The sequence below is a fragment of the Phragmites australis genome, chromosome 14 (genome assembly GCF_958298935.1).
Source record: "Phragmites australis chromosome 14, lpPhrAust1.1, whole genome shotgun sequence".
NCBI classification, from domain to species: domain Eukaryota; kingdom Viridiplantae; phylum Streptophyta; class Magnoliopsida; order Poales; family Poaceae; genus Phragmites; species Phragmites australis.
The window spans coordinates 11,192,286-11,206,498 of NC_084934.1; the positions used below are offsets into that span (position 1 = coordinate 11,192,286).

The 14,213-nt window shown below is 39.2% G+C and overlaps 1 protein-coding gene across 2 annotated transcripts; it reads left to right on the plus strand.

The window, feature by feature from the left end:
- Nucleotides 1–6,487: 6,487 nt before the first annotated feature.
- Nucleotides 6,488–12,691, plus strand: LOC133890812 (mRNA-decapping enzyme-like protein). 2 transcript variants are annotated; one of them, XM_062331377.1, is made up of 8 exons: nucleotides 6,488–6,809; nucleotides 6,913–6,953; nucleotides 7,495–7,544; nucleotides 8,862–9,006; nucleotides 9,774–9,830; nucleotides 11,208–11,328; nucleotides 11,488–12,003; nucleotides 12,336–12,691. In XM_062331377.1, exons 1-8 carry the CDS (start codon nucleotides 6,630–6,632, stop codon nucleotides 12,384–12,386), a joined length of 1,161 nt encoding a protein of 386 aa, XP_062187361.1. In that variant the 5' UTR covers nucleotides 6,488–6,629; the 3' UTR covers nucleotides 12,387–12,691. The 2 variants fall into 2 exon arrangements, with proteins under 2 accessions (XP_062187361.1, XP_062187362.1); XM_062331378.1 differs by having other exon boundaries at nucleotides 11,491–12,003.
- Nucleotides 12,692–14,213: the final 1,522 nt, after the last annotated feature.

The following is a 14,213-nucleotide window of genomic DNA, read 5'->3' on the forward strand; positions in this document are numbered from 1 at the left end:
ACCTACATAATTACTACATATAGACTTCTAGAGACACCAAGACTCAATCCATAGTCGTACATTATAAATGACATCACTTCTTAACTGAAGACAGCTACTTCTTTGTGGGTTTTAATGACTTATATGACATCTTAAACCTTGATGCCATGGACGTATCGTTATTACAGGTCTTTACATTGTAAGTTCCTTGAAATTAGATATTTATTAATTAATACCACTAAATTTTGAATTCAACCTATATTCTTATCTATAGACACTTGATCAACGAAACAAAGAAGAACAAGGAGCCCATCAGATTTCTTAACCCTGAAGCCATAACAATCTCGGTCATCCAACTTCATAGCGACTACATTGTGGACTATGTGGCCAGGGCAATGCAATAATATTCCAAAATAGACTACCTATTGGGCGCTCACAACATCAGTGGTCATTGAATCTTATTGGTCATTTACCTCAAGTGGAACTTGGTGTGGAACCTCGACTCATCAAGACGAGTAGGAACAAAAGGCAAACCTAGATAGCGTGATTATAGCACTGTAAAAGGACTTCTCAACATGTAAGTTCTGCCTGGATTAGTTTACATATTCAACTTTTCTAACATTCAAATGTTCCCTAATCGATCCATCTTTATGCAGGGCTTTTTGACAAGTACCTTCAAGCTGATCCTGACTACAATGCGAAAGAATGCTGCAAACTAACACACAAGATCGGGTTCGTGGTAAATGCTACTAAGCATATTACTAAGTACTCTCTGTTGCTGATTTTTTTTATCTAACAATAAATTTTCTTTTTAGCAGTGCCACCAACAACCACCGGGTAACACATGTGGATTCTATGTTGCATGGAACATGCTCCTCACGATACGAGTAAAGGAATTGAAATCCCCCAATGTAAGTTCAATGCAAGTTTATTCGTAACTAATTTTAGTAATTAGTTTAATTTTATGATAACATGACATTGGTTACTCGTCAAATTATGCAGGAGTTTTTAGCTTATTTTTTTACAACGCTGCACTTCCGGAGATTCGACAATGGATCGCCGAGTTCATGATGTCTGAAGTCATCAACCCACACGACGAGTTGCACTATAGAAACCCTAAGTTGTGAGGTATTATGTAATATGAATTGATTGGAACTTTGTAACCTTTGTGATCCTATGATGAATTTATTAGATTTTTTTGTAACTTTTGAGATTCTATGATGAAGTGGGTTCTTATATAAGTGTGTTTATCGATATGGATTTGGATGCATTGCTATTGTTTCGCAGGGAGAAGATGGCTGCAAATCCTAGCTATGTTCTAGGATGCAGCCAGAAAACAAGACAATCCTGCAGAGCAACCTACACATAAGTGACAAGTAACCTCTTTATCCATCACTTATATTAAGTAATAAGTAACGAGTAATCTCTTCACCCGTCACTTATATGAAACATGTGCTGGGTGTAGAGGTTGCCCGTCACTTGTGTCTTAATATAAGTGACGGGTAACCTATTAACCTATCACTTGTGTTTTTCTCTCCAGCACATGGAAGATGCACGTCAGTGACGGGTCACTGTTATGACCCATCACCTATGATCTCATTAGTGACATATACTTATCCGTTACTTATAACTAATCATCAGTGACGCGTTCGGGGTGACGGGTCCCGTACCTGTCACCCATGACGATTATCACCTGTCACCTATGATCTTTTTCCACTACAACTGAAGTAATGACTTTTAGTCCATCTTGGACAATTAAATTCAGCACATGTGTTGCACATTGAATATGAAAAAGATCCCCATTCAAGTGAAATACTTTCTTATACAAGAGAAACCTCTTAACATGTCGAACAACAACATCATTGACTGTACAGTTGTCAAGTGCAAAGCAAAACATTTTTCTATCCATCCAAGGATACAACCTATTTATTAGTTCCTTAGCAATGTGCTCGCCGGTGTGAGATACGGTCTGTGCAAATCCAATGAGCCTTATATGCAAATTCCAATCAGCATCTTTATAATGTGCAGTAATGCTAATATATCCAGTTATTTCAGTATGTGTCGACATGTCAGATGTTATACTGAACTGACCTGGTTGTTTATTAAATTCTTCGTACATCTTTAACTTTTCCTCATCCTAAATTTTCATGCAATCATCTTTTAGAGAAGTTCGATGTACTAACTTGAACATGGGTTGCAGACTATACATGACTCTTCTTGTATAATAGTGCTCAGCCATAAGAAATAGGTAGCCATGGGCAAGGATCTTTCTAGCATAGTCTGCAGGGCTTCTTTGTTGATCAAACACATGAATATCTGTCTTTGGGCTACCAAACTTTCTTCTCTTTGATGATTGCAGCTCAGGACATACTCTGATATGATATTTCAAATGATTTGTTCCATTCTTGTTTCCAGCAACAAAATGTTTCTTGCAATGATTGCATATTGCCTTAACAACACCATCTAACATAGTCAGATCAAAATATTTCCAAACTGTTAGATCAAGTTACAAATAAGGCATGAAATGTGTGCATACTTATGCATTTGTAAATGGTGACAACCCATCCAAACCTTGTATCAAAGAAGACCAAAGGTCATAAGACAGATTGTTCAAAAAAATTAATGAGCTCCTCAAAATACTCCAAAGGCAAACTTTTAGGCTTCAAAAGGTATATATCTTCATGTTACCTGTGCCAAGTTTGTTCCATATGAAATATAAGGTGACACTTTAACTAGGAATTTCTATGAAAATATAACAATTCAAATAGGGATGATTAGATATTATCAGAGTATTTTTTATAATAAATCTAGTAACATCTATCTTACATTGTCAACCTACGTAACTCTTTATATATTAATGGTCCAAATTAAAACTTTGACCGATAGGAATCCTAAAACTAAATACATTTTGTATCGGCGCGAGTATGTCACACGCTAGAATCAAATGGCCCACTGCTCAGTCAAACCAGTCTCTAAATAGTAGAGAAAAAATAATAAAAAAGAGAAAATGAAAAAAAGAGAAAAAAAAAGCCTTTGCAGTCCATGCACCAACCAACAATGACGACAGCTGGCCCAAGAGGAGGAGGAATCCAAGACCGTCTCAGTGAAAAACCACCTCCATCGTCAGTCTGCCTCGGCACCTCCTCTCCTTCTTTCCACTCCTCCCTCCAGTGTCCAATCCTCGCTACTCGCCTGACATAGCCACACACTGGGCAGGCCACACGGGTGCTAGGGTTTCTCCTTGGCTGCGGGCTTGGGATCTCGCGCCTCTCCACAGTCGCGTGCTCGGGATCTCGCCCCTCCCCAAGGCAGGCGCAAGGCCAGTGACTTGATGCGGCAGATCATCTCAGGCGGCGGCGGTGCAGTGTCCAGGGATGTGGATGGGGATCTAGACCGATGGGCAATGGCACGCCACCGCGCGTGGAGCTATCATTTGCGATCTGTCGAGCAAACCTTTTTTTTTTTGGCTGCCGCTAAGGCTAGGGCGCTGGAAATGTGAAGTGCTAACAAAAAAAGGCCAAAATTATAGTGTCACACTCACGAGGTGCTTGTTATCACACGCATTCAAATAAAACCACTTAAAACACTCGCATGTGTGTAAATCGTAGGCACAAGATTTGAACCCTAGTGGATCCTATCCTCACACCTCCACTGCCCCACTAGGAGTTGGTTTCCAAAAAGACTGCTCCTTTATGTAATTGATTTTAACGGATCCGACCCTCGCAAACAACTTTCAAGCTAATCCGGAAGAACTTATGACGCAAACACGCGATAATATGAAAATGCCTCGTAAGCCTACTAACTAGTACTTCCTCTAGTCACAAATAAGTGTCATTTTAGATTATATGCAATCAACTATTCTAGACTTTAGTTATAAATTATTTTTATGTATTGAGTTTGGATATTAGAAAATAAATCGGGTATATTTGTCTCGAAAACTACTTTCATAATAGCATAATTTTGCTATATTTTATAAATATACTACAAAAAAGATATTATTTAAAGTTGTATTTTGAAGATTGTATCGATGTCTAAATTGTCACTTGTTTGTGACTGGACGTAGTATTCAGCAATATAAACTTGTCATCATTTTGGATTTCCACTTGGCCAATCTAACATATCTTATAAAGAAATAGAGGTAGCGACTCAAGAATACCAGATTAGATGAGAAAAAAGTTGGAGAATGTGATCAAGAACTCCGGGCTATAGCTCTGCCAGGAGAGACTCAGCTCAACCACAATGTCGCCTCATCTGCCAGCACACTACCTATGTCGTGCCCTAGCACGTGTCCTTTTTGCGATGGCCACAACAAACTCAAGGTGTTTGTTGACAAGCACATTGTCATCCTTCTGCTATCCCCTGTGCGACTCCCATGCCCCCTCTAGTTTGTGGCTTGTCGCAGCTAGGTTTGGGGAAGAGAAAGTGAGGAGAAAGGAGGATGAAGTGGATGCTTTCCCTTTTTAAGGTAACGATAATGGTATTATGCCATGCAGTGTTTTGCGATGATATTTTCATAAATACGCTCCATTGAAACTTGCTTATTTATTTATGGTTAGTGCAGCACTCGTAAAATGTTTTTGCAAAGCTACATGTTCCCAGCCAAGTACACTAGCACTAGAAAAAATAAATTCTCAATCATGAACAATTTAATATCACATCTTGTACACCAGCTAAATTCAAACATGTGCATCACTACATCTAAGTAGGGGCAGATCCACCGCTAGGGCGAGCATGGGCGGCCGCCTGAGCTCCACGTCGGCGGGAACCCCCCCCCCCCATAGATTTCAGTGATTGACCGAGCTGAGAGCTAAGGAAGAACCGAAGAAGCACCAGTCCACCACCGAGCCGAGAAAGAACTGAAGAAGACGACCTATTTCACTATTTGGGCAGTTGAGCTGAGGAAGTAGTCATCTCCACCATCCACCCTGTTCTGTTGAGCACCTTCAAGACGCTTTTTTAAGAGTTTTGCCAGTTTCAACTCTTCTCTTGCTTCTGCCATCTTCCCTTCTCTCTTAAAGGCAACTGCTTTTCGCTTATGAAGTAAACTTTGATCTTTGAGAGTATCATCTCCATGTTCCTTTTGAGATTCTTTATGATCAAGTACATCAGAAGATGAATGTGATCCCTTTTCAGTTCCCATGGTACCATTAAAAGCTGTCCGCGACAAGAACAGGGTGTTCCATCACTACTTCCTTTCGCTGCATGACCTTGTTTAGAAACGATTGTCTCAGTCCGTAGTTTGCTGGGAGAACTACTTAGCGTACCCAACGATACACCAGATTCATCTGCATGCACTGGCAACAAAACATCCCTCTTCATTGTATTGATTACTGATGATGGGAGTACACCAGCACTAACACCAGGGACATGCTGAACATCAGGTTTATTTTCCCTAATCTGATGTCCAGCAGTACTAATGATTTGTTAGCTAGTAGCAAAGTTACTCGATTCTTCAATTTCTGCCAGTTGTTGCTCTAAGACCTTCGCCTTTTCCAGTTCATCCTCAGCTTCCTTGTTTTTCCCTTCCCATCTAAATGCAAGAGCCTTCCTTTTTATACGAAGCAATTCCTTCTGAATTTGACCCTTAGTTTTCGATGACTTCTTGGCAGCTACATGTGAAGTTGATGGATTTGAAAAATCAAAAGGCTTGTGTGTCATATAAAGTGACGACTCATAGCAAGGAATCAAAAGCCAAATATGAAATTCGTTTGACTGCATCTTTAGATTGTACAAGCTATCTCCTAATGCAAGGTCATGCATTCCGTGGATATAATGAATCTTCTTCGTCATTGAACAAGAGCAATTTTCTTAAAATGATTGATTGGTAAAAAAAAAAAGAAACGAGGAAGTGAGGATTACATTTGAAGAGTTCTGTCCTAAAAATGTTCGTATGCTTGCACCATCAGTTAAAAAGACCTTGCAAAGAGTTGTGCATAGGAGATAACTAAAGAGATAAAGAAAGAGATTGGTAATGATTTTTTCTCTATTTTTATCGATGAATCTCGCAATATATCAATCAAGGAGTATATGGGCGTGATTGTTAGGTTAGTGCTCTTATTTATGTGTTGAACTGTGATATTGTAAGATATCTGATATTGTAGTAATTGTTTTGTTTGTGGTGTTGTGTAGGTTCGTAAACAAGAAAGAAAATGTTATGGAAAGATTTTTGTCTTAAGTATATCATAGAAACAACATCAGATATATTAAAAAAAACTTTGTTTGAGTTATTTTTTATACACGATTTGAATATTGCTAGATTTCGAAGGTATGACTTTCTGCATTAAGTATGTTTAAATGTGATCACTTTTCTCAGCCGTCCCTTTCGCGAAGAAATCCGACTCCAGCACGAGGACGTCACGTGCAGCCGAATCCAACCCCGATACAACTACCAACATTCCGTCCTCGATCTCGGCACCCCTTTCCTCTCCTCTTCGTTTCCCGGAACCGAAAAAAAAAAGCAACAGAAAATCGCAGGAAAAGAAAACAAATCTCCTTTTTTTTATTTTCTTCTTCCTCTTCGTCTCGACTCGTCGCCCACTACCCCCTCAAATCCCTCCGATCCACTCCCCAAACCCCAGGCAATCCACCATCAGGGTTAGGGCTTTCCCCTCCCCCCCTCCTCCTCCTCCTCCACCCGCGGCGGCGCGGCCATGGCCCACGGCGGCGGCGGCGGGAGGGCGAAGGTGACGCCGAACCTGGCGATGGACGGCGAGGGCACGCGAACGCTCAACCTCACCGTGCTCCAGCGCCTCGACCCCTCCGTCGAGGACATCCTCATCACCGCCGCGCACGTCACGCTCTACGATTTCGACACCGACATCAACCAGTGGGTAGGTGCTGGGTGCTCCCCTCCCTCTGTCCGACGTGTTCTCTTGCTCGTGGGTGGAGATTTGGTTGGTCTGATTTGTGTGCTCGTGTTGCGTGTTTCTGCAGAGCCGGAAGGACGTGGAGGGGTCGCTCTTCGTCGTCAAGAGGTTCCACTCTCCGTGCCTGATGCCCATGTTGCCTTTGGCTTGTGAAAAAACAGAGCTTTAATTTCTTGATTAGTAACTGCATTGAAGCCGCCTTTGCAATCACATAGTTTGTCAAAATCTTTCAGTTTTAGCAATTTCTACTATCTCAAAAGGATATTGGGCGGTTGATCATAGACAACTAGATAGAAAATATGATTATCGATAGCAGCAAAATTAGTACGATTGTGCAGTGTATTTCTTTTCTCTGTTTTCTAGATGCAGAGCAGAGCATATGTTGTTTGCTGCTGTCAAATAATGTAGTGGATCAATTGGTTGTGCTGCCTTTTGAGAAATAAATGCCTGGGAATTATGTATTTGAGAGTCCAAAGTTGTGATTTACTTGTTACCGAGTCATGGTATTTCTATATGTTCCAGTCTTCCAGATGTCCTTATTATTTAGATAAATGAAATGTGTTGGGTCTAGGAGTGATGATAGTTGAACAGTTCACATTTGCCAGCTGTGTTAAATGCCTTTCCAATGAGTAGAGTATATTTCTTGCAGGAATGCTCAACCTAGATTCCAGTTCATTGTCATGAATCGCCGAAATACAGGTATTTATCGTGTACTCCCTCCGTTTAGTAACTTTCTTGAGCTTGTTTAACTTTGTAAGTAAGTTATGATGATTGACTCCTTCACAAGACTTGCGCGTGAGAATAATTCTATCGTGTGACACACATGATGATTGGTCAATCTGACATTTGGAAACTTCGAATAGCATGTTTCTGAACTGTTAATCTATTATCTAGTAAAAAATAGTTATCGTCAATGCTAGCTGCTCTCCGTTGCTCCCATTACAAAAGAAGTTTAGAGTTTAGGTAAACTTCATATTACGACATTTTGAAACTCCGAATAACATATTTCTGAGCTGTTGTTTAGTAAAAAAAAAAGTTATCGTCAATGCTAGCTGCTCTCTGTTTCTCCCATTACGAAAAAGTTGAGATTTTAGACAAATTTCATCTTACAATGTACATAAGCATTTAATTTTTCAAGGAAATCAAACATATTCCTTCTGCTCATTTGTTATTGATGTTGCTAAGTGCTAACTCCTCTATAGTCCCTCCCCCTCCGGGTCAATACTTCAAATCTAATAAAGTGGTATGCTTATGTTCACTCTAAAATAGTTATCTAGTAGATAAAGTAGCATGATATAGTTCTATTTGGCAAAAAAATTGGTGATAGATTTGTAATCTTGCATTCCACTCAATTTCTATCTTTCTGCCATTGTGATACAAACCAAAAGACCTTTTCTTTCTGAACAATGTTCGCATTTATGTACTCCATACTGTCCATACTTACAATGCCGAAACAAAACTTAGACACAAAGTAGATGGGTTACTTATTACTCCTTCCAGTCACAAAAGAATGCTGTTTTGGGTTGGGGTTGTGTACATCAACACATTTAAACTTTGACCATCAATATTTTTTTTTAATATTTTGATTGGACTTTTGAAAATGGTATACCTATATTTGTCTTGAAAAGTTGTTTAAAAATACCACAGCTTTGATATATTTTGCTTACATTTTATACTAGTAAATAGTTGTCACAATAGTGTATTGGTGACCATGTCGATGTCCAAAGCGACACTCTTTTGCGACTGGAGGAAGTATATAATATCTTGAAAGTGAAGACTATATTTACTTATATGATAGAGGTTACCATGGATTTATGGATGGTTGGACAATCATGTCGAGGAAACAAATAAACTTCTTTAAACTGGTTGGTCATTACAAGTTTAGTTTTGGATGATTGATCTCAAATGAGATATTGAGAAGCTTATATTGTATGTCTTAAAGTTATAGCCTTCTTCTATATTTATGTTCCTAGTGAATGTTTTCTTTATATTTTGTTGGCTTCCTCTTGTTAACAGATAATCTAGTTGAAGATCTCTTAGGAGATTTTGAATACCAGCTTCAAGTTCCTTATATAATGTACCGCAATGCTGCACAAGAAGTTATTGGAATTTGGTTTTATAACTCCCAGGAGTGTCAAGAAGTTGCAAATCTTTTTAGCAGGTATTTTCATGCAAATGTTTACTCTCTCTCTCCTTTAACTTGATTTCATTTTTTATTCGTTTGACATGGCAATTGTTATTGTGTTGTTTATGGAGATACATCAAGATATAACCCAGCCATCTAACTGTGGCAATGTTTATTGCTCATTGATGAAAGGCCTGTGACAGTGCTAGTGAGTTCATGACATGATAAGGAGACAGTAATTTGACATATGTTTGAAACTTTGATAAAAAAGATCTATTGACTCAATCTTGCTAAAAAATAACTTTTTTCAAAAAAGAAATAGTATATCATTTTTTTAGAACATTGCTTCGGAAGTCCCCAACCTTGTATATAAGCACCACTTAAGTCTTCAAAATTTAATATTAACTTAGTAGGCCCCTGAATTTTTGCTCTACTTAGGTTTCCAAATATACAAGCTTTGCCACTTGGAACTTTACTGCTGCTTAAGCAGACACGACTACAAAAATGGCAGTGAACAGGGAGTGATGGTGTGGAACTTATTTTCCATCTTAAGTTGATGTGGCAGTGTGAGTTATCAAGACATTTTTTGTGATTTAGAAGTGTGATCATGTGGTGGTTGAATTGAAGTGTCAATCATTTGTAATGATAATCATTCAGCTATATGAGAATCACATATGGATATATGATCATCACCAGCTTCATACTGTTATGCTATTTCTTTGCCATATCTGCAAAATGAGGCTTGTTCAGTTTCCTCGTAATTTTCTGTTCCTTCACGATACATCACTTGTGCGATTTTGCAGGATATTGAATGCATTCTCCAAGGTGCCTCCAAAGCCAAAGATTCCTTCTATTGAAAGGTACTTGAAATGTTGTGCACTTTGGTACTGGATGGTTGGACTAGACATAAAATATTTCTTTGATTTTTGTTATGGACCTTTCCAAAATACTTGTTTTAACAAATGAGTGCTTATTAGCTTTTGTTTCCGTGGGTTGAATCTTAAATTCCTTAAATAGATACCATGAGAGACTGAAAGTTACTCATGATGTATATATGCTGTTATGTTAATGGATATCATTTATTTTCTTGCGCAAACAGCATCATATGTAAGGATGAAGGTGGGGTGGGTTGTGGCTGCCCGCCCCACATCTGTACCAGCCGCAAGAATTACGTGGGCTTGAGCGTCAGCCTGCATGCCACAAGTTTTTTTGCGGGGTTAGTGGCAACCTGCATGCCACCGCAAGAAGTACGGCAACATAGGCTTAAGCTTGCTGGCTAGCTCAAGCTTGTATGTTGTAAGCTTGCATAAGTATTCAGATTTCAGAACCCAAACTGTACTGATTCACCAAAATATTTTAAAAATCAGAAAGGGCAAAAGAACCCAAAACGGCATTATTATTCAGAATATTATTTTATCCTTACATAATGAATAAATCAAACAACATATAATATATTACATTGTGTGAGATGAATAGGTGAATAGCTATTAAGCTTCCATCAAGGTGCAACATCATGCTTGAGCTATGTGGGCTTCAGAATAAGATTTCACGCTTCCATGATGAGTAGCATCTCAGCTGAAACTTAGCTACATGATCTGATTAAAAAATAATAAACATATGAACATCTCTTTCTTTGTAATCCAACTTTAAAGGAGAAGAATGTGTAATCCTTGATAAGAAATATTACATGTGTTCTGCACATGTGATATGACTTCCAGTATTCAATGAAGGCATTGCTAAGTTTTTCTCTGGTGCACCCACAAACTAAGTTAGCAAGCTAGTTTCAGAATAAATATACTAGACATTCTATGATAAAATACCAAGGCTCTCAGAAAGTTGCACAACAAATAAGCAGGGAGACACTGGTTGGCAAAAAATGATGTTTTCTCAGCTGACTACAATCTTAGATAACATTGTTTGTTTTCTCAGCACAACAAGCAATGCAATCATTGCATGCTTACAATCTTAGATTGCATTGTTTGTTTTCATATGATTCATATGACAGACAATTTTGTACTCCAATTAGCATGTCTTGTGAAAACAAGCAAATTAAAATGGTGCTGTTTTAACATGACTCATGAATCGTGACTGCTAGTTCTTGTTAATTTAAAGTTGTACCTTACTACTGTCTGATAGTTAATTCACATAAAATACTTAACATTACTACCTACATGGTATCTGATAACCTTTTTTTAAAAAAAAGGTGTGTCATTTTAAAGTTGTTAATCCTGTTTCAGTGAATATGAAGAGCTGGAAGCAGCACCTGCTTTGGTAGAAGGTCCTCTAGAACCGCCAACATCAAATATCATATCAACTACTACCCATGTCCAAGAGGATCCCTTGTCTGCATTCTTCAGTGTATGGAAACTGTTCTTTTTCTCATCAGTTTTGCTCTGTATTCTGGTCCCCTCGCCTCCATTATTTTTTAGCTGCTTTGCACTTGACATTGTTGTGTAATTTCTCCAAGGTATCAGGTCTGATTTTTATTTTCTTTCTTTAAATGTGTATCTCTGGTAGCAGGCAGCTGCAAATGCTGGTGGCAGCTCCGGTGTAGTAGTCGCAGGACAGCCAAATCAATCTTTTAGTGCCACTCCTTTGTCTACACATGCACCAACAAGTATCACCACATCACAGTCGCCAGCCTTGCATCATTTGCTTCCTTCTCAAACTTCATCAGCTTCTGGGATACCCACCGATGTTCATGGTGGCACTGGCCCTATAGTGAGGTCCACTAACCTTGTAAATCCATCACTTTTTTCACCATTGACGTCTTCGCAGACAACAATGGTGCCCGGTAATTATGTAGTGCCAACTGCTCCACCTCAACATCCTCGTACCACTCAGCAGCCGCAAAGTGCTCCCTTGCTTCACCCCTTCCCATTACCTACAGCTTCACCTTCTCCACCGTATGGGACACCATTACTTCAACCGTTTCCACCACCAAATCCATCTCCGTCTCTTGCATCAGCACCAGTCTACCCCCCAGTGTTGTCCAGAGACATAGTCAGAGATGCATTACTGAGACTTGTTCAGGTACATTGTTCTGTTAATTTTTCCTTTTGAATTTGTATGCATCCTTTTTTTTATTGTTACAAGGAAGATGCACATTACTCATTGTTATTGGGTTTAAGTAACGTTTCTATAATGTCCTTTTGAGTATCTAGATGTAGTATAGAGTAAGACAAAATGGATGCTATGCTAGCGCTTGGGACCTCATTGTGCGATTGACCTGGGCATAATTACACATGGAACTAGAACGAGCTTGTAGATATTAGTATCTTTCTTTTGGTTTGCTAGTACACTAGTTCTTCTCTAACTGTTTTCCTGCACATCTAAGATTAGAAATTGTTTACTGTTTCTGACAGAATGACGAATTCATCGATTTAGTCTACCAGGAGATCGTGAACAATAATTAATTTTCAAGGGACAATCATCTCCAACAGGCTTCGTTTATGTTTGGACTCTTGTTATCTGTTGTCATGCCTGCAATTCTAGTTATAAAAGACACGCTGCTGTAAATTTATTGGTTGAAGTCCATAGGCTTAAATCCTCCATTGGCGGAGTTTGTTTTAATGTGCTTTCTATATATCTGTAAATGCTAGCGAAATCTATCTGCACTGTGGAATGTCATGTGATGTATTCTTGGTGCAGAATAGTTTTGCTCCAAACATATATGTGGCAGCTTTCGCCTCATCAATTTTTGGAAGCTAGTTTTTTTCTAGTGGATGGTCCGACCCCTTCGGAGTTCTTGAGTTTTTATGCTGATATTGTGACGTTGGATATCCAGTGCTGTTCATTTCCTGGTGATTCAGATGGACCGGATTGCTGTGGGGTAAATACGATAATTTATATAGATTTTAGCAACTCTTTTTTCGTACACACTCATAATGGTGAAATAGTTAATGACTTGCCTGATGAGGGCAGGGCTGCGATCTTTCACTGTACCAATAACATTAAGGGACTAGCTAGCTAACTGTCGACAGATTATAGAGCATAATCTGTCGGATCTTGGGCCATAAGATGGTCATCTAATGGTCCGTCTACCTTTTCCTATAAGCATTGGTCATCTTCCTCACGACCTCATCTGACGCCACCGCCCCTTATCCTGTCCCCCATCTGCGCGCTACCTCCCAGCGTGTCACTGTCTTGTCTCGGGCATCGGTGTGGCCCACCACTGAGTTCCTCTACTACTAGCTAGTTCTGAATATCAGTATCAAGTGATTGATAGCTCAATGATAAACAACCACCATCAATATCTCTCCAGCTAATAACAGTACCAATTGAGACAAGATAATAGCAATCGACAGCACGAACAAATCAGCTTGACTTAGATTCCTAACAATCAAACGTAGCATCAGTAGATAGACATATATTTGGCTTACACAGGGCCATCCCGGAAAATTTATGGGCCATGTGCTAAACCCTAAATTGGGACCTAAACTTAAGTGCTAAAATAAAATAATAACAATGTATACTATAATGTATTACATAGCAACAGGATAGACCAATGATTGTACCTGTTGCTTGAACACATATCTTCAAACTCTTGACTGCTGCATAATCTTTGTTATGAACAGACCCTTTTAGATATAACCATATTATCAATTGAGAAGAGATGTCTTCCCAATAGACATGTCCTCTCATCATGTCTTTTCACTATGTATAAATATGTAAACACCATGATCAATGAATATAAGAGTTCATTTGCTATTCTATTGTCTCTCTTAATTACTATCTACACTACAACACGTTATCAGCACGAATGTTCTCTACCGAGACATCGGCCACAATAGAAGAACACCGACGGCAAGAACAGAGATGGACAGCAAGATGGGATGCGATTCCACTCTCCTTATGAACTCCATCGTCTTCTGCTGCGACCAATCCTCAGGAGCCCCCATATGTATCTTCGTTGTTCATCACAGACAGACGATCTACACTGTGCTACAAAGGCGATGCACTCGCGCTCTACAAGGCCGTTCATCGGCATCAACACAGAGAAGAAATCGATTCCGGCCATCTAGAACAGAGGCACAAAGGCCATCAGGTACTCATTGATGCCATACTTTCAACCTTGACGGCGTTGGAGACCGCGTATTCTTCTCGTTCTTCTCCTGATTATTAATGCAAATAAGGTGATTACCTCTTCCACTTGATATAACATAATGTTCCAAACCTTTGCATATTGGTCATACACTAGGTAGTTCTCTAATACTACTACGGGATCTACACTATGTCTAACA